The 18,647-nt window shown below is 33.9% G+C and overlaps 1 protein-coding gene across 1 annotated transcript in view; it reads right to left on the bottom strand.

Annotated features, from left to right (window-relative positions):
* Positions 1 to 361: 361 nt before the first annotated feature.
* Positions 362 to 18,647, bottom strand: part of LOC142341291 (uncharacterized) — a 151,955-nt gene continuing 133,669 nt past the window's right edge. The window contains exons 19-20 of the mRNA XM_075392210.1: positions 15,365 to 15,453; positions 362 to 513 (exon numbers count right to left, since the gene is read on the bottom strand). Coding sequence (XP_075248325.1) covers positions 362 to 513; positions 15,365 to 15,453 — 241 coding nt within the window. The remainder of the gene's footprint in view (positions 514 to 15,364; positions 15,454 to 18,647) is intronic.

Genomic DNA, 18,647 nt, shown 5'->3' on the forward strand with positions numbered 1-18,647 from the left:
GACAGGAATTGTTCAAGCCTGTAACTTAGCTGGCTATAATTATGGCGGGCTTCTATTTAATTACCCACGCAATTACCCATTTATTTACTCAAGTGGTTATCTAGCTCCTGTTTCTCTATGATTCTGTTAACGATGCCTCTCATCATGCTCGAGTTTGGCTAGCAGGAAAACAGCATGCACAATTCAATAATTAATTAGTGAAGAAATATGTAAAAAAGAAGCAAATCATGCGTTTTATCAAATACAAGCACTGATATATAACAAAAAAATAACAAAATCTCCAAGTTAGTCTGTAAAAGTCCAAAAGATGAATTGGTACTGAAACCACTGATGTTTTCAACTCATTCGTTGTACTGATGCTTTAAACTGATGCTTTAAACTGGTGCTTTCCAGTTCTGTCTTCAACGGGGGTAAGTTTACCCCACATTCCACGCTGTGTCCACTTACCCATTCCCGCCTTCTTTTCCTTTTCCCAGATGGGTGTCAATGTGAATACTGTGTCACATCTGTTCACTTGAAGTCCAGAATAATGTCACACTTACGGTATAACTTTAATAAATGAAACGAAAAATGACAGATTTCCAAAATTCCATCAATTATCAATCTGAAAGGCAAAAAGAGACGCAGAACCAAGGTTCAGATTTAAAACCAAACTCATCGTACAAAATGTGAGAACAGTCATTAAAAGATGAACAGGATCATAAGATGAACAGGGATGACTAAAAGGGATGATGGATGACTAAAAGAAGTTATATTCAAAACAGATGATGAGTTATAACTAAATGGGTAAACAGATCAAGCTGTCAAACATAAACAGTCACATTATACAATACCGCAGTTATCTATTCATTATTACAAAAGTCTCTGAAGGCAGAGAGCACTAGTACAGCCATATGTCGGTACCCTTCACCAAATTTATCGAAATGAAAGGGACAGTTATTACTAAAATCTTCACGCCTGATAACTTTAGTGCTTTTTAACTTTAGTGCTAAGTATCCCAGCTGATTGCGGAAAAACATGTTGTTTGTACATAAATATTGTAAGGATTTGTTGTGAGTAACGTATGGTTCTTTGGGTAGTGAATGGTTCTTTGAAACCGATAAATATTGTAAGGATTTGTTGTAACGTATGGTTCTTTGGGTAGTGAATGGTTCTTTGAAACCGATAAATATTGTAAGGATTTGTTGTGAGTAACGTATGGTTCTTTGGGTAGTGAATGGTTCTTTGAAACCGATAAATATTGTAAGGATTTGTTGTGAGTAACGTATGGTTCTTTGGATAATGAATGGTTCTTTGAAACCGATAAATATTGAAATGATTTGTGGTGAGTAATCGTTAATTCACCACAGAAACAGAAGCATCTGAAAACAAATGTTTTGCTAGAACAATTCACCTTAAATCAAAATTAGTCAACGCAAATCAGCCACCTCCCCAACCTCCCAACCTCCCCAACCTCCCTCAGTGGAACATCTCCCTCAGTTCCAAAATAAAGTCTCTAAGCCTCCCCCCTCTCCCCTACCCCCCCCCCCCCCGCAAATTCAGATCAGCCAATCAACCAAACGAGCAAATTCAGATCCACACAAACTGATCACCATCCTCTCATCCCTTTGACGTTCTTCTGGCTGGTACTTGAACATTCGTGATCACGTCTTCACTTTGACATAAATCGAGGAAAAGGAAAGCTTGCATGGAACAGGTTAGTAAAAGTGCTGGCTACAATGGGGTCTACTAACTTTGCTTTCAGAAATGAAAAGATGGCGGTTTCAAGGCAACACTTGCTAAAATAACAGCATGAAAAAGAGAAGGCGCAAGAAACATATAGGAACCACTCTTGGTCGCAGCAGATAACTAACGATGATTATTGTTTGGGGGTGGTAGATGGGGGCGGGGGGGGGGTGGGCCGGTTGAGGGGGGAAGGAGGTTCGGGGTAGCTACGTCTGGAGTAACATAGTCACTGAAATATGATTTGTTACTCTGATTCGTTGCTGAAATACGTAAAACGCCATTTTATTAATACCATGTGAGTAACGCATTTAATCAATTCGAAAATTTCAATTGCCATGAAAGCACACTGAACAGTCTGATAGTGAGTCAGAATTTCACAGTCTGACCAGCGTACAACCAGACTGAACTTTTTCCTGAAATGATTGCGGACAGTCTGCTTCAATCCATGCTCAGCCGGAGGTCAGAGAGTGAAGCGCTGCGCTTTGTCTTAGAATAGACTGGTTAGAATTGAGAGTGCGTTTGCACTGGAAATATTCTGTTTCAGTAATGCTTATAATTGAGATATAATGATGCAGCTCTGAAATACACTGAGAGCAAAGTCCGGGTATATACTCGATAAATGTTCCTTGAGCATTTTATTAATAATAAAAAGCAGCATGGCTAAAAATAGAATATCGATAAAATTGAGGAAACAATTTTTAGTCTTTTCTTTATAGAGAAGGTCTCGAATTTTTTGTGATAGATGTTTATATTCAGCTGCTGCCGATGTTGTTTTTTTATTAATTGATGTCACCACAAAAATGAATCTGATGGCAAAATTAGAAAAAAAAAGTTTGCGATGATCAAAGTATTGAACCAGCGATAGTTTGGTTCTTTTAAACCGAAATTACAGGATATCAGTAAAACTTTGAGGCACTAAATGAAAAGCAGTGCCAACGAATTATGCGAAAAAATTCTTCAAGAAAAGAAATTCCATCCAAAGCAGTCTCCTGCGAAAAAACACTAAAGAAGTGCATTTTAATTCATAGTTGCGTATAAAGATTTTAAATCTAATTTTGTCAACATCATCAATCGCGTTTTTTATCTGTTGAGCAAATTATTGGCTGTGCCCGTTGAATCAGGAGGAAATTTAATTGAAGCGTCTTCACAAAGTTTTTGTTTCAATAAATCTCTGGGATTAAATCTATTCACACAAGTTTATATACAGAAGGTTTTTTGTTTTATCATAGTGTATTGGTGGAGACGGGTAAATTGTAAGTAGTAGTAGGTGAGCAAGAGTGGGGGGTAAAAGGATGTACCAATGTATCAACATTAGGTATAGCCTCTCTTCATCCAATTTCCAAAGATGTACCAAAAAAAAGAGAGTGAGAACAAAAGACCTGTCATCTTATCATAATTACCCAGGGTAGTTATCTTAATTACCCCCAGGGAAATGCATCCAGTTTTCCGCTCTAATGCACTTCAGCTAATCTTGTCTACTTAATCTTTTTTTTCAAGGATTACGTCTTTTATGATTTTTTGGCAGTTTATTTTGGAAGATTTTGTCTCGGTAGTTTCTGTTTCAAAAACCCAAAACCGTAAAAGAATTTTTTCAGATAAAATTGTTCTAATAAATGATCGATTAATTTTTTTTCACGACTTCAATGAAAAATACTAAAGCAAAGAAAACAATCTCTGAATTTTTTTTCGTAGTTTCAGATTCTAAAACCTGAAACTAAAAATTTGTTCGTTTGGGCATGTACGTTGCAGTACAAAATTATTATGTATTTTTTGAAGTTGAATTCTATGATGATAATTTTAAGGTCAATGACAGAGTTTAGTTTTGGGATTTTTTATAGTTTTATTTTCTCAAACCACAAACTACAAATAATTTCTTCGAGAGTGGTATGCTATATCAACTGTCCATATGTTGATTTTAACCAAAGCAATTGTTGATAAATTTTTCAACCCTGAGAAGTTTTACTTTTTGGTTTTTCCAAGTTTCAGCTTCTGAAACCTGAAACCTCAAACTATTTTTTTTCGAATTGTGTGTTACAGTACATCTTTATAGCGTAATTTTTAACGCAGAATCCAATGGGCATAATTTAAAAGTCGTGAAAAAAGGACAAATTGGTATTTTTCGAAGTTTTAGATTCTGAAACCTGAAACCGAAAAAAAGTTTGTCAAAAAAGACCTAAGTCTTCAAAACTTGCCAAAAATAACCTGTTCTTGGAAAACCTACCCATTTATTGCCAAAAATTACCCAATTATAACCAAAAAAAACAAATCGTGGCAAAAAACCCCAAATGCAGAAAAACAAACACTCCACTGTTGTGAAAAATTCCCCAAATGTTGCCAACAGAGCCCAGGTCTTAATGAAAAACAACCAATTTTTGACTCAAAATATCCAATTATTGTCAAAAATACCAAAATGTTTTCAAAAAATATCAAACTGTTGCCAACAAAAGACAAATCTAGCCCAGAATTATCTGTTTCTAGTCCAGAATTACGCAATTCATAGCAAAAATACCCAAATATTACCAAAATATACTACATTTTTGCCAAAAATACTTAATTCCTGCGGAAAGGAACTCAGTTCTAGCAAAAAATATCCCAATATTGCCACACAGAGAGACACAAATCTCGCCAGAAATACCCATTTTCACAGCATAATCTTGTCAAAAAAACCCAAATTGTAACAAAACAAAATTTTATCAAATATTTATCTAAAATATATCAAAAATTAGACAACCTTGCATCATCTGTATTTCTCTAAGTTCTTACTAACAATCCAATTATTTAGTGATCTTAAAAACATCAACTTTTGAGTTCATCTTTTGTAAAGACGAATGATCTCTGGTGATTGATATAGGTTTAATGAGCACAAATTTGTCACGAATTATTTGCTTTTGTACGGAACTAATCGGTAAATGTTTGAGTTCAATCATAGTAAATTAACAATTAAGTCCTATTATCTTCTCAATTAAGAACAATTAGGTGATTTCGTTTTTTTAACAGGGTCAATGAACTCTTTGGAACAAAATTTATTCCAGCTGCGTCATATGATTGCTACAATTAGGGATACCTAGGTATTGTATGGGGTCACTGAACTCATGTGAACAAAAAATAATCCTTACTACTTACGATATTATTCTTGCTTTATCAAAGCAAGCACAGCTCACGTGATCTAGATTGGGGTCTTAATCATAATAATGTAATAATTACGTCACTATAGTGTCATATTGATGTCATTTTTATTGTAGTGTACAAACAAAAATTCAACTCATTGTGCTTTTTTTCCTTCTCTTCAACAACACAGCTATAGTTAGCTTTTTCATTCTTTTTCGGAGACAATTTGAATATCTTTTTCTACAAACCTAAGTTGTCAGTTATAAAGCTTTCAGTGGACATTCTTCATCTCTAATACATCTTCTTATTTCCAGTTCCAGGTGAGTCACCTCTGTTATAAAGTATGAAAGCAGACCAGAAGAAACGAATAAAGGGCTATTATATTCATCGTACTAATTCGCAAATAGCATATTAATTTTTTAGAGAGAAAGACTTTGGAATATCTGTAACTTCAGTTCTTTTAGGAGTTCAACCGTCTTCACCCAAAAAAGCCTGGAATAATGAATATCAAATCTGTGAAATTGATCTAAAATCTTAAGGCTTATTTCTTCTTCCCTGAGTTCAATTATGATGTAGCAATCATAAAGGAGAGGAAGACGTGCTTCAGCTGGGTAGCTGATCCTCCATTCTCAATTCCGAGGCAACTTCCGGTCTTCATTAATGCAATCGAGAATTTGCCTGAAGTCTCTGATCCATACAAACAGACAACTGTAGATTTCTACAAGAACCACATCGAAAACAAAACTTTACAAATCTCAGACAATATGGAAATTAGCAGATCGGTCCATGCACAATTATGTGATTATGAGTTGTCCTATAGACCGACGTATGAAAATCAATTGGGATTTTTTGAGGAGGAAGGAGAACTTAAATTTCTCTGGTGTGTGTCTGACGAGTATGACAATTTGCAGGAGCAGACACCTGATCGGTATTGTGACAATTGGGAAAATGGGTCATTGACAGAGAGTGTTATCGCAAGTATAGAAGAGGAGAACGCACTTAATCCCAAGTTAGACAACAAAAAATCTGACAAGGCAGTCTCCTTTTCGTGTTTTTCTACTGAAACTGGACAAGGACAAGGATAATCGACTGTTGCGAATACTTCATTCAAGTCTGCCAGAACCATCCTTAGTACTGTAGTCAATGATTATACAGATTACCATGATCATATTTTATCTAATGAAGCAAGTGAAAAATTATCTGAAAAAAATTCCCTCAAATCTGAGCAACCAGCGTCTTGTACAAAAAAGACTGTCAAGAGAAGGGCTCCTGCTGTCAATAAACCTGAGAGAGTTGGAAGTAAAATTCCAGATGGTGATGAAAATGAAGACAAAATGTGTCCTCCATATCGCAAATTGAGACGAGCTGCTGAGTTGTATAGCACCTAAACTAGCAGGCTGAGAACTTGTTTCTTTGACTGATTATTTGTTTATATTTCCGGTATAATTTCAGATCCTAAACCAGTATCTCCTAAGACGACTGAGATGGTTAATTTGTAATATTCTGTTTTTACACTCAGAAAAAGCTGAATTCCATGTATGTTTTTGAATTGATACTTTTGGTACTATAATTTAATTGAGTGTTAAAAATGCATTTTCGTAATTAACTTTTATTCAGATTTCAATTTTGAATTAAAATGTATGTCAAAAAATGCTTCTTATTGTAATTTCTGTTTTTTTTTCAAAAGTGGCGGTTAACGACGAAAAAGGCTTGTTTTTGTAATATCTGTTTTTTCAAAAATCGGGTTTTTTTGGCTTCTGCAATACACTCTTCAGCAGCAATTTTTCCCACGAGAATGTTGCAATAAGAGTGCTGCCTTTGATTATAGAATACCTGGTCTTTTTAAAGAAGAATTTTTGGCAAAGAATTTTTAGATATAGATACTCATACAAATCGTTAAGTATAAAATTAACCATTTTTTTTAAAAAAGTTGAAAACCTTCTGCATAAGTTTTTTTGTTTTGAAAAAAAATTTTCTTTTACTCTCCTGTTTTTTTTAAAAAGTCGTTTTTTTACAGAAGCTTTTTATTTTTCATTTTTCTATTTGTCAGTTTTTGAAACTTTTTGATGTGAAGTTTTGATTGAATTATTTTTTTTTGAAATGAAAATCTTTGTTACAAAAATATATTTTTTTGAAAATGGTTTTTTACATAATGTTTTTAACAAAAATGTAAATCTTGATGTTTTTTTTTATTTTTCTGTTTGACCTTTTTTCAATTTTTGAGATTTTTTTCATGTAAAATTTTCAATTTAATTATTTTTTTAAAAAAGAAAATGTTTTTCCAGAATAATTTTTTTCAATGCCGTTTTTTACATAAGGTTTTTAACAGAAAATGCACTTTTTGTTATTTTTTATTTTTCTGTTTTTCGATTTTTCTGTTTTTGACTTTTTATTGTAAAATTTTTAATTGAATTATTTTTCAAAAAAATTTTGCTTTACTAAAACATTTTTTCAAAAACGCCGTTTTTACATAAGGTTTTTAACAAAAAATGTAAATTTTGATTTTTTTTATATTTCTGTTATCACAGTTTTCAGTTTTTGAAGTTTTTTTCATGTAAAATTTTCGATTTAAACATTTTTTTAAAAAAAGAGAGAATTTTTTTTCTAGAATAGTTTTTCTTTCAAAAATGTCGTTTTTTACATTAGGTTTTAAACAAAAAATGCAACTAGTGTTTTTTTCTATTTTTCCTTTTTTCAGTTTTTGATATTTTTATGTAAAACTTTAAATATAATTAATTATATTTGACAAAACAAGTTTAACTAGAATAAATTTTCTTTCAAAAATGCCGTTTTTTACATAAGATTTTTTGAAAAAATGCAAATTGTAAGCATCCCTAGCGTGCATCTCTGGATATTTTTCGGAAATAAAAAATCGCTGGGCGCGCAGAGCGCGCCTCGCGACAGAGCCGCGATCAACGATCTTTTATTTCCGAACAACATCCAGAGATGCACGCTGGGGATGCTTGAAGACAGTAATTGTCACCAGGCGACAACGGTACCCCGGGGTTTACTCTGAAGCATGTTTATCATGAGACATCGAGTAAATCGGAATTTCTTAAGAAAAACATGATATTTTTAAAATTGTAATTGTTTAAAATGAAAAAATAAAAGAAATAAGTTTGTCATCAAAAGCTTGATTTGTTATATATTTCCGCAGATTTTATCAATAAGTGTAATAATTTGCAATAAATAATTGTAATAGATAATTGATTTTTGTAATAATTGTAATAAATTGATTTTTACAATTTTCGACTTCGCTAAAAAAAATTGCAAAAAAACATCAAGAGCTGAAAAATGGAAATATAATAAGAAAAAACATCAACACTTGCATTTTTTCTGTTGAAAACATTATTTAAAAAACGACATTTGAAAAAAATTGTTTTAGTATAACAAAATTGTTTCAAAAAAAATAATTCAACTAAAAAATTTACGTGAAAATACTTCAAAAACTTAAAAAAAAAGAAAAATAGAAAAATAAAAAACAACAACAAAAATTAAACTTTTTTTGCTTAAAACCTCATATAAAAAACGACCTTTTCGAAAGAAAAAATACTCTGTTAGAATTTTTTTTAAACAAATATTTAAATTAAAAATTTTACATGAAAAAAACTTCAAAAACTGAAAAATGGAAAAACAGAAACTTAAAAATTATCAAATTTTACGTTTTTTTTGTTTAAAACATTATGTAAAAACGGCATTTTTGAAAAAATAAATGTTTTAGTAAAACAAAGTTTGTTTCTTAAAAAAATAATTTCATTAAAAATTTTACATAAAAAAATTCAAAAACTGAAAATAGAAAAATAAAAAACAACAAAAATTGCATTTTTTGTTAAAAACCTTATGTGAAAAACGGCATTTTTGAAAGAAAAATTATTCTAGTAAAACAATCATTTTTCAAAAAAAAATTAATTAAAATTTGACATTAAAAAATTCAAAAACTGAAAAAAGGAAAAATAGAAATAGAAAAAAAACCAACGCAAGTTGTATTTTTTGTTTTAAACCTTATGTAAAAAACGACATTTTTGAAAGAAAAATTATTCTAGAAAAAAATACTCTTTTTTTAAAAAAATAATAAATTGAAAATTTTACATGAAAAAAAACTTCAAAAACTGAAAAATGGAATAACAGAAATATAAAAAAATCAAAATTTACACTTTTTGTTAGGAACATTATGTAAAAAACGGCATTTTTGAAAGAAAAATTATACTGGTAAAACTTTTTCTTTTTTAAAAAAAAAGTTAAAATAAAAATTTTACATGAAAGAACTTCAAAAACTGAAAAACGGTCAAACAGAAAAAAACATGAAGATTTACATTTTTGTTAAAAACATTATGTAAAAAACTGCAATTTTCAAAAAAAAATTATTTTAGTAAAAAAGACGTTCATTTAAAAAAAAAATTTCAATTCAAAACTTCACATCAAAAAAACTTCAAAAAATGACAAATGGAAAAATGAAAAATAAAAAGCTTCTGTAAGAAAACAATTTTTTAATAAAAAAAATAGGATAGTAAAAGAAATTTTTTTAAAAAAACAGTAAAAAATTATGCAAAATGTTTTCAATTTTTTAAAAAAAATTGTAAATTCTATACTTAACGATTTGTATGAGTATCTTTATCTAAAAGTTCTTTGCCAAAAATTCTTCTTTAAAAATACCAGGTTTCCTATTATCAATGGCAGCACGCTTATTGCAACATTCTCCTGGGAAAAATTGCTATTGGAGGTTGATTTAAAATTATCACTGCAATCGTTTTGCATTATCCACTATCAGCTGCCGGGAGTGTATTGCAGAAGCAAAAGAAAAACCCGCATTTTTGAAAAAACAGTTATTACAAAAACAAGCCTTTTTCGTCGTTACCCGCCACTTTTAAAAAAATAAACAGAAATTTTAAAAGCAAGCATATTTTGACATACATTTTAATTCAAAATTGAACTCTAAAAAAAGTTGATTTCGAAAATGCATTTTTAAAACTCAATATATATCAAAGTATCAATTCAAAAACATACATGAAATTCAGTTTTTTCTGAGTGTAAAAACAGAATATTACAAATTAACCAGTCAATTAGTCATCTCAGGAGATACTAGTTTTAGATCTGAAATTATACCGGAAATATAAACAAATAATCAGTCAAAGAAACAAGTTCTCAGCCTGCTAGTTTAGGTGCTATACAACTCAGCAGCTCGTCTCAATTTGCGAGATGGAGGACACATTTTGTCTTCGTTTTCATCACCATCTGGATTTTTACTTCCAACTCTCTCAGGTTTATTGACAGCAGGAGCCTTCTCTTGACAGTCTTTTTTGTACAAGACGCTGGTTGCTCAGATTTGAGGGAATTTTTTTCAGATAATTTTTCACTTGCTTCATTAGATAAAATATGATCATGGTAATCTGTATAATCATTGACTACAGTACTAAGGATGGTTCTGGCAGACTTGAATGAAGTATTCTCAACAGTCGATGATCCTTGTCCTTGTCCAGTTTCGGTAGAAAAACACGAAAAGAAGACTGCCGTGTCAAATTTTTTGTTGTCTAACTTGGGATTAAGTGCGTTCTCTTCTTCTATACTTGCAATAATACTCTCTGTCAATGACCCATTTTCCCACTCGTCAGAATACCGATCAGGTGTCTGCTCGTGCAAATTGTCATACTCGTCAGACACACACCAGAGAAATTTAAGTTCTCCTTCCTCCTCAAAAAATCCCAATTGATTTTCATACGTCGGTCTATAGGACAACTCATAATCACATAATTGTGCACGGGCCGATCTCCTCAGTTCCATATTTTCTGAGATTTGAAAGTTTTGTTTTCGATTTGGTTCTTGTAGAATTCTACAGTTGTCTGTTTGTATGCAACAGAGACGTCAGGCAAATTCTCGATTGCAATAATGAAGACCAGAAGCTGCCTCGGAATTGAGAATGGAGGATCAGCTACCCAGCCGAAACACGTTTTTCTCTCCTTTATAATTGCTACATCATAATTGAACTCAGGGAATAAGAAGTAAGCCTTAAGATTTTAGTTCAATTTCACAGATTTGATATTCATTATTCCAGGTTTTTTTGGGTGAAGACGGTTGAACTCCTAAAAGAACTGGAGTTACAGATATTCCAAAGTCTTTCTCTCTGAAAAATTAATATGCTATTTGCGAATTAGTACGATGAACATAATAGCCCTTTATTCGTTTGTTCTGGTCTGCTTTCATATTTTATAACAGAGGTGACTCACCTGGAATTGAAAATAAGAAGATGTAATAGAGATGAAGAATATCCACTGAAAGCTTTATAACTGACAACTTGGGTTTGTAGGAAAAATATATTCAAATTGTCTTCGAAAAAGAATGAAAAAGCTAACTATAGCTGTGTTGTTGAGGAGAAGGAAAATAAGCGCAATGAGTTTAACTTTTGTTTGTACACTACGATAAAAATGACATCATTATGACACTATAGTGACGTAATTATCACATTATTATGATTAAGACCTCAATCTAGATCACGTGAGCTGTGCTTGCTTTGATAAAGTAAGAATAATATCGTAAATTGTAAGGATTTTTTTGTTGACATGAGTTCAGTGACCCCATACAAATACCTAGGTATCCCTAATTGTAGCAATCATATGACGCAGCTGGAACGAATTTTGTTCCAAAGAGTTCATTGACCCTGTTAAAAAAATGAGATCACCTAATTGTTCGTAATTGAGAAGATAATAGGACGTAATTGTTAATTTACTATGATTGAACTCAAACATTTAACGATTAATTCCGTACAATAGCAAATAATTCGTGACAAATTTGCACTTATTAAACCTATATCGATCACCTGAGAATATTCGTCTCTACAAAAGATGATCTCCAAAGTTGATATTTTTAAGGTCACTAAACAATTGGATTGTTAGTAAGAACTTCGAGAAATACAGATGATGCAAGGTTGTCTAATTTTTGATATATTCTAGATAAACATTTGACAAAAATTTTGTTATTTTGGTTACATATTGAGTAGTTTTTGACAAGATTTCGCTACTTTGTGGTAAAAAAGTTATTTTTGGCTAGATTTCTGTCTCTTTGTGTGGCAATTTTGGGATATCTTTGCATGAACTGGGTTCCTTTCCGCAGGAAATAGGTCTTTTTGGCAAAAGATAGTATATTTTGGTAAAAATTGGGTGTTTTTGCTATGAATTGCGTGATTCTGGACTAGAAACAAATATTTTTGGGCTAGAATTGTCTTTTTTTGGTAACAGTTTGATATTTTTTAAAAACATTTGGGTATTTTTGACAATAATTGTGTATTTTGAGTTAAGAATTGGGTGTTTTCACCAAGACCTGGGCTCTGTTGGCAACATTTGGGGAATTTTTCACAACATTGATGTGTTAGTTTTTCAAGAATTTGGGACTTTTTTGCCACGAATTGTATTTTTTTTGGTAATAATTGGGTAATTTTCAGCAATAATTGGGTATTTTTTCCAAGAACTGGGTATTTTTGACGAGAAATTTTTTGAAGACTGAGGTCTTTTTTGACAATTTTTTTCAGGTTTCAGGTTTCAGAATCTAAAACTTCGAAAAATACAAATTTGTCCTTATTTCACGACTTTTAAGCTTTGCCCATTGGATTCTGCTTTAAAAATTACGCTATAAAGATGTACTGTAACACACAATTCCAAAAAAAATTAGTTTGAGGTTTCAGGTTTCAGAAGCTGAAACTTCGAAAACCAAAATTAAAACTTCTCAGGATTGAAAAATTCACTAACATTTGCTTTGGTTTAAATCAACATATGGACAGTTGACGTAGCATACCACTCTCGAAGAAATTATTTTGTAGTTTGAGGTTTGAGAAACTAAAACTATAAAAAATCCCAAAACTAAACTCTGTCATTGACCTTAAAATTATCATCATAGAATTCAACTTCAAAAAATACATAATAATTTTGTACTGCAACGTACATGCCCAAACGAACAATTTTTTAGTTTGAGGTTTCAGAATCTGAAACCACGAAAAAAAACAAAAAATTTTCAGAGATTGTTTTCTTTGCTTTAGTATTTTTCATTGAAGTCGTGAAAAAAATAAATCGATTTTTTATTAGAACATTTTTATCTGAAAAAATTTGTTTACGGTTTCGGGTTTTTGAAACGGAAACTACCGAGACAAAGAAAACAGGAACTTCCAAAATAGGCGTAATCCTTGAAAAAAAAGAGTAATTAGACAAGATTAGCTGAAGTGCATTGGAGCGGATGTATTTCCCTGGGGGTAATTAAAATAACTAGCATGGGTAATTATGATAAGATGACTGGTCTTTTGTTCTCACTCTCTTTTTTTATGTACATCTTTGGAAATTGGATGAAAAGAGGCTATACCTAATGTTAATACATAGGTACATCCTTTTACCCCCCCCCCCCACTCTTGCTCACCTACTACTACTATCGTAGTTTTTATGTTTTCGTAGCAAATTTTGTATGATTGCAAAGCAGAGCACAAACACTACAATCAGCCGGCCTCATTTTATATAATTTTCCCCCTCAAAGTTTGAAGTGTTTTCAAAAACCCGATGAATTACTTGTTCGATCAAGTTGAAGTTTGTTAGGGACTATATTTGAGGAAACGAATTTCAAGATTTTTGTTTCCAAAAGAGTACACATCGCTATTTGTGTGATGGGTTTACTGAGGTCTTACTGATTGAAAGTAATTGATAGCCGTATCAAATTGCTTTTTATACACTTTGAAAGAATAATAGAAGACAATCAAAACGTTGTTGTGTTAATATTATTGAACAGAGAGCTAACATTTGTAATGACAAAATTATTGAAAATGAATCCAGAGATTGTTCACCTGTTAATCAGGCAAGGGCATTATGTGAAAATTGAATTTACGCCCAACAGATAAAATAGAAGGCCGTGTGAGAGAAATGAGAACTAAAGAAAAAACCACGAGAGATTGAGTAGAAAAAAAAGGTACGGCTTTTCTAATTATGTTAGTGGTTCAGATGTAGAAAGATTGCGCTGATTTTAAAAAGCTCAAATTTTTTTGACATAAAAATTGGCGTCTCTCCGAAAGTATTCTTGAGATGCATTTTTTCAGAATCATTAGTTCAGTAACAATTTTATTTGTACATTGTTATCTAAGTGTAGCTAGTTTTTTTTTTTAGTCGCAGAGGGGTTTACCGTAGTAGGCACAAAAACATAAGTAAGTGCTTTCACAGTGCTGAAACCCATCAGGACATCAACGCCAAGACCGTCACACCTTGGATTCCCGCAACTTCATTTCTAAATTCAAGTAAAGTCTTGGATTTTCCGAGAAGCACACGACTGTTTCTATGCTTTTGGAAGGACTTGCGTTGTTTTAAAAGATTACACAATATTTAAAAATTTCTCTATTAGTCTCCTAAGCGAACGAAAACCAAAAACTGGTTTTTGGTTGCGGCAAAAAAAACAAAAGCAGTTGAAAATAAGTTTTAAGCCACAACACTGTTTCCAAGATCAGGCGATTGTATTTATTTTTTTTCAGTTTGTCTTTACTGTACTTAACGTCAATGCGTGTAAATCTAGCTGCGTATCAATGATTCATGCTTTACGTTGACACAGCTTTTTGATGGTTTCTGCAGGAGAATTTTGGAGTCCATCCGTTCACATAAACACACACGCACACACACACACACACACACACACACAGACAAACAGACACACAGACACACGATCACTTAGAGAGACCTTTAGTCCAACTTATTATCAGCAATGTTGCGAGCATACCAAGCTTCAATTTTTGTGTTTAGACTCAGTTACAGAAAAAGGCGACCGGTTGATTAAAAAATTTGCCCATTTTTTTAGGATAGCGACCCATACTAGTCAAGTTACAGGCTTTTAAGAATCATCCTCAATAAATTAAGCAAACGAGCTCGATGAGCTAACAAATGAAGCTGCTTTCACTTAATTATAATTGTATTGAATAGGCGCAGTAAAACTTTTATAAAGCGGAAAATGATATTAATGAGCTGAGAAAGAGAAAGTAAGAGAAATGAGCTGAAAATCTACGCCGAACAACTTGTTTAGCAGAAAAAATTAGGACTAAAACAAGACTTCTTATAAAACGTTCGTGAGCAAAACATTCCAACAATTTGTTTTCGCTGACCGCTCCAAATCTCTTGAAAAACACATTTGAAAAAGTCATCAGTGTAACCTGTATACCCCGTTTAGCATGATTTCACCATGTCCACTAACATGAAATATTAAATTCTTATAATCATAGGCCCAATTAATATTCCGTATGTTAGCAACCTTTGAGCACACAAGATCACGAAACAGAGGATTAAGTAAACAGTGATCTGATTATGGAAAATGTCAAGAAAATATAGAAAAATGCACTTGTTCAACTTAAATTTGACTACAGAGAGACATATCGAGGCCTCGAGGAGATAGGCGAGAGAACGTCAGTACAAAAGCCGCACTATGGAAGCTTAAGATATGTTGGTTCAGTGATGTAGTACACTAGGCTTTCAAGTTAGAATTTTCTTCAACAGTGGTCCATTTTTGCCCCCGAAACAAACAAACTAACCGTATCGCCAGTCGTCAAGATAGCTATCACCTGCTTCTCTGTACTTGGGACATGCAAGATCCGCTGGCCAACCAGCAACGTGGAATTTTCTGAAATGAAACAATTTCGCGTTCCCGGGTATCCAAATATCAATATGGCAATATTTTGTGCACCGAATTAAGAAAACGGCTAAAAAGGCCGCAATTCTAGGCAGTGAGCTGCAATGCAATAACATTTTGGCAGTTTGAAAAGAATGTACTGAAGAGGCGCTGAATTTTTCCAAGATGAGGTCAGTTGCGAACAATTTTCTTCAAAAACTCAGAGCATAATTTGCTGGGTTATGGGTTTTCGCAAGCGGAATAAAAAGCGTTTTTAAATAAGTAGAAAAATTAACTTCTCAATGTGAGAGAATAACAAGAATGATATTTTACAGTAGAATTTAGAGATTTACAGGAGAGATCTGATAATTAGATCAAGAGGGTGATTTGATTTTGTGGATGAAAAAAGGCTCAAAAATCAGCTGTATATATACCCATTATCAGTGCGAGAAAGTCAAGATACAAAACTAATTTTAGAACCATGATTTACAGTGGGGGTCGCAAGGGTTACCCAATATGGTTTGCTTCTGCAAATTTCCCAGAAATCAGTCGCAGGGGGTACCATAGATGGTATGCATTAACACTTTTCTAAGAATTCGTTCACAATTCCGGTGGTATCATAATCATTCAATACATGCTGGGAAGTATTTACATCAAATAATCTCACTCTAATATTAGTTTTCTAGATTCACCAATTTGAACCGAATATTGATTCTAAGCATCATTTCTTGACGATTCATTTTTATAAATTCTCTGATCAGAATCATTTTGCTTTTGTCTTTCTAATCTTGTAAGTCAAACTTTCTTTCTAATTCTAACTAAGTTTAAGACTATAGTTTGATTGATATTCTAACAACCCCACTCAAACTTGAGCTGATTGCGTAGAGTCTATTCCCAACAAAACAGTTCTGAACGTTTCCACCTTCGATACGGGTACAGATTTCTTGAAGATATCGGCTGCCATTTTGTCAGTAATGAATTGAAATAGTCCAATTTTCGGTTTTGTCCCGAATCAAGTTGAATTTTGTCTCAATGTGTTTGCTCCTATTGTGCATGACTGGGTTTCGGCACAATTTAATACAACTCTGGTTGTCCTCTCCAATTGCTTTTTGATGTTTCTGTTGGATGCCGAAATCCTCTAGAAGTTGTTTCAGATACAAGGCTTCTTGAAATGCTGCTGTCATGCCCTGATATTCTGCTTCTGATGAAAAAAGAGCAACTGTGGCCTGCTTCATGACACCCCAGCTGAGTGCTGCGCCACGGTCATTGAGCTTGAAGTAGTAGCCCGTCGTTGATATTCTGTCGTTCACGTCACCAGACCAGTCTGCCTCACGTTCCCCCACTAAATCAAAACTAGCTTCTTTTGTGTAATTAAGTTTTAAACCCTTTGAACCTTGAAGATATAGCAGAAGTCTTTTTCCGCACATCCACTGTTGATTGGAAGGTGCATTTGTGTGGTCAGAATGTTGACTGTGAACATGATGTCTGGCTTCGTCTGTTTGGCCAGATACAGAAGTGATCCAACCAAGCTTCTGTAGATCCTCTGTTCCACTTCTTCGTCTCTGTTCTGTGGTGTCTCAAGTTTCAAATTCAAATCAGGTGGAGTTCATGAGGGTTTGCATTGATCCATTTGAAACCGCAGAAATCAGTGTATTCTCCCTCTGTCTTCCATGTGAAATGTTGCCTGGATTGCCTATTTGAAATCGGACATCACTGTCACGCCTCCTTTTGCTACTATGGTGTTGTCGAGCCACACCAAGATGAAGGGAAGGTCTGACCTTCTTTTTCTGCTTTCGCGAACAAGCGATGATCGTTCCTGCTTCTGGTGGAAACTTGTCTCAGTAGTAAGCTTACCATCTCCTTATAGCAATTTTTAGCAGCCTTGTTTCAAACGATAAACTGATTTCATTAGTCGACATATTAACTTTATCTGATCTTTGTTTCATACACTCCTGTAGCTGTTCCAGGTGCCATGTTCCTCTTTTGGTGATTTTAGGAGGGCTGTCTTGACATCGGAGATCACTGTCATGCTTCTTGATGGTACTATGATGTCATCAACCCAGACCAAGATGATGGTGTGACCCTCTGTCTTTGCTCTTGCGAACAAGCAAATGTCATTCCTGCTTCTGGTGAACCCCTGCCTCATTAGGAAGATTGCCAGTTCCTTTTACCAGTTGTTGCCTGCCTGTTTCAAACCATAAATTGATTTATTCAGTCGGCATACTAACTTCTCTCCATCTGATCCTTGTTTTACAAACTCCTGTCGCTGTTCCAGATGCACTTCTTCCTCTACTGGTGAGTGCAGGAAAGCCGTCTTGACATCAAAATGGGTGCATCACATGGCACTGCTTCACTGATAGTTGAAGTAGAATCCTTAATGTCTCTGGCTTACAGTTAGGCGCAGAAGTCTCAGAATAGTCCAGCCCTTCCACCTGTTTGAAACCTTTCGCCACATAGCGTGCTTTGTATTAGTTCACTTGACCACTGGGTTCCAATTTTACTTTGTAGACCCATTTGCCCGGTATGAAGTCCCTGTCTGTGGGTCGTCTCACTAGGTTCTAAGTCTCGTTGTCTTGGAGTGCCTTGACCTCGTCCTTCATTGTCCGGTGCCACTGGTCCCAATCTTAACCTTGCTTGGCTTCGTAGACTGTTTTGGGTTCCATATAGTCACCCTCAATCACAGCAGATGAGTCCTGACTTCTCCAAAAAATTGCGGAACATTCCTTGCTCGTGTCCCTCGTCTGGGCTCTGCCCTGTCCGCTTGCTCCAGTGCCTCTTCAAAGAAGCCAACTGTCTCTGAGAAGTCCTCTGTTTCACTGTCTTCCATTGACTCCTAATCTCCGAGACTCCCTCTTGTTGCAGTAGATTCTTCATCCAGTGCTGCTTCCTCAACATCTGAGTCATCTTGTCTCAGTGTCGTTTCATGAGTGTTCACGCTCTCTGTGACATGCCTTTCCTCCTTTATTGCAGTAGATGTACCCTGCTCCTCTTTTTTGCCAGTGTATTGATGATCATCACCTGGGTGCCAGAACCCCAGTCGCTGTGATCCCTCATATAGTAGATCGGGCGCCTCTGTGTTGTCAGGGATTGAGCCCACTTCGGACTCCTTGATCACATCTCGAACTACCACAACCTTGCGTGTGTTGGGTACGTATACCAGGTATCCGTTGTCTCCTTCAGTGTAACTCACAAACTTTCCTTCCAGT

Source organism: Convolutriloba macropyga, chromosome 6, assembly GCF_964194025.1.
Source record: "Convolutriloba macropyga chromosome 6, txConMacr16.3, whole genome shotgun sequence".
Lineage (NCBI taxonomy): Eukaryota > Metazoa > Xenacoelomorpha > Acoela > Convolutidae > Convolutriloba > Convolutriloba macropyga.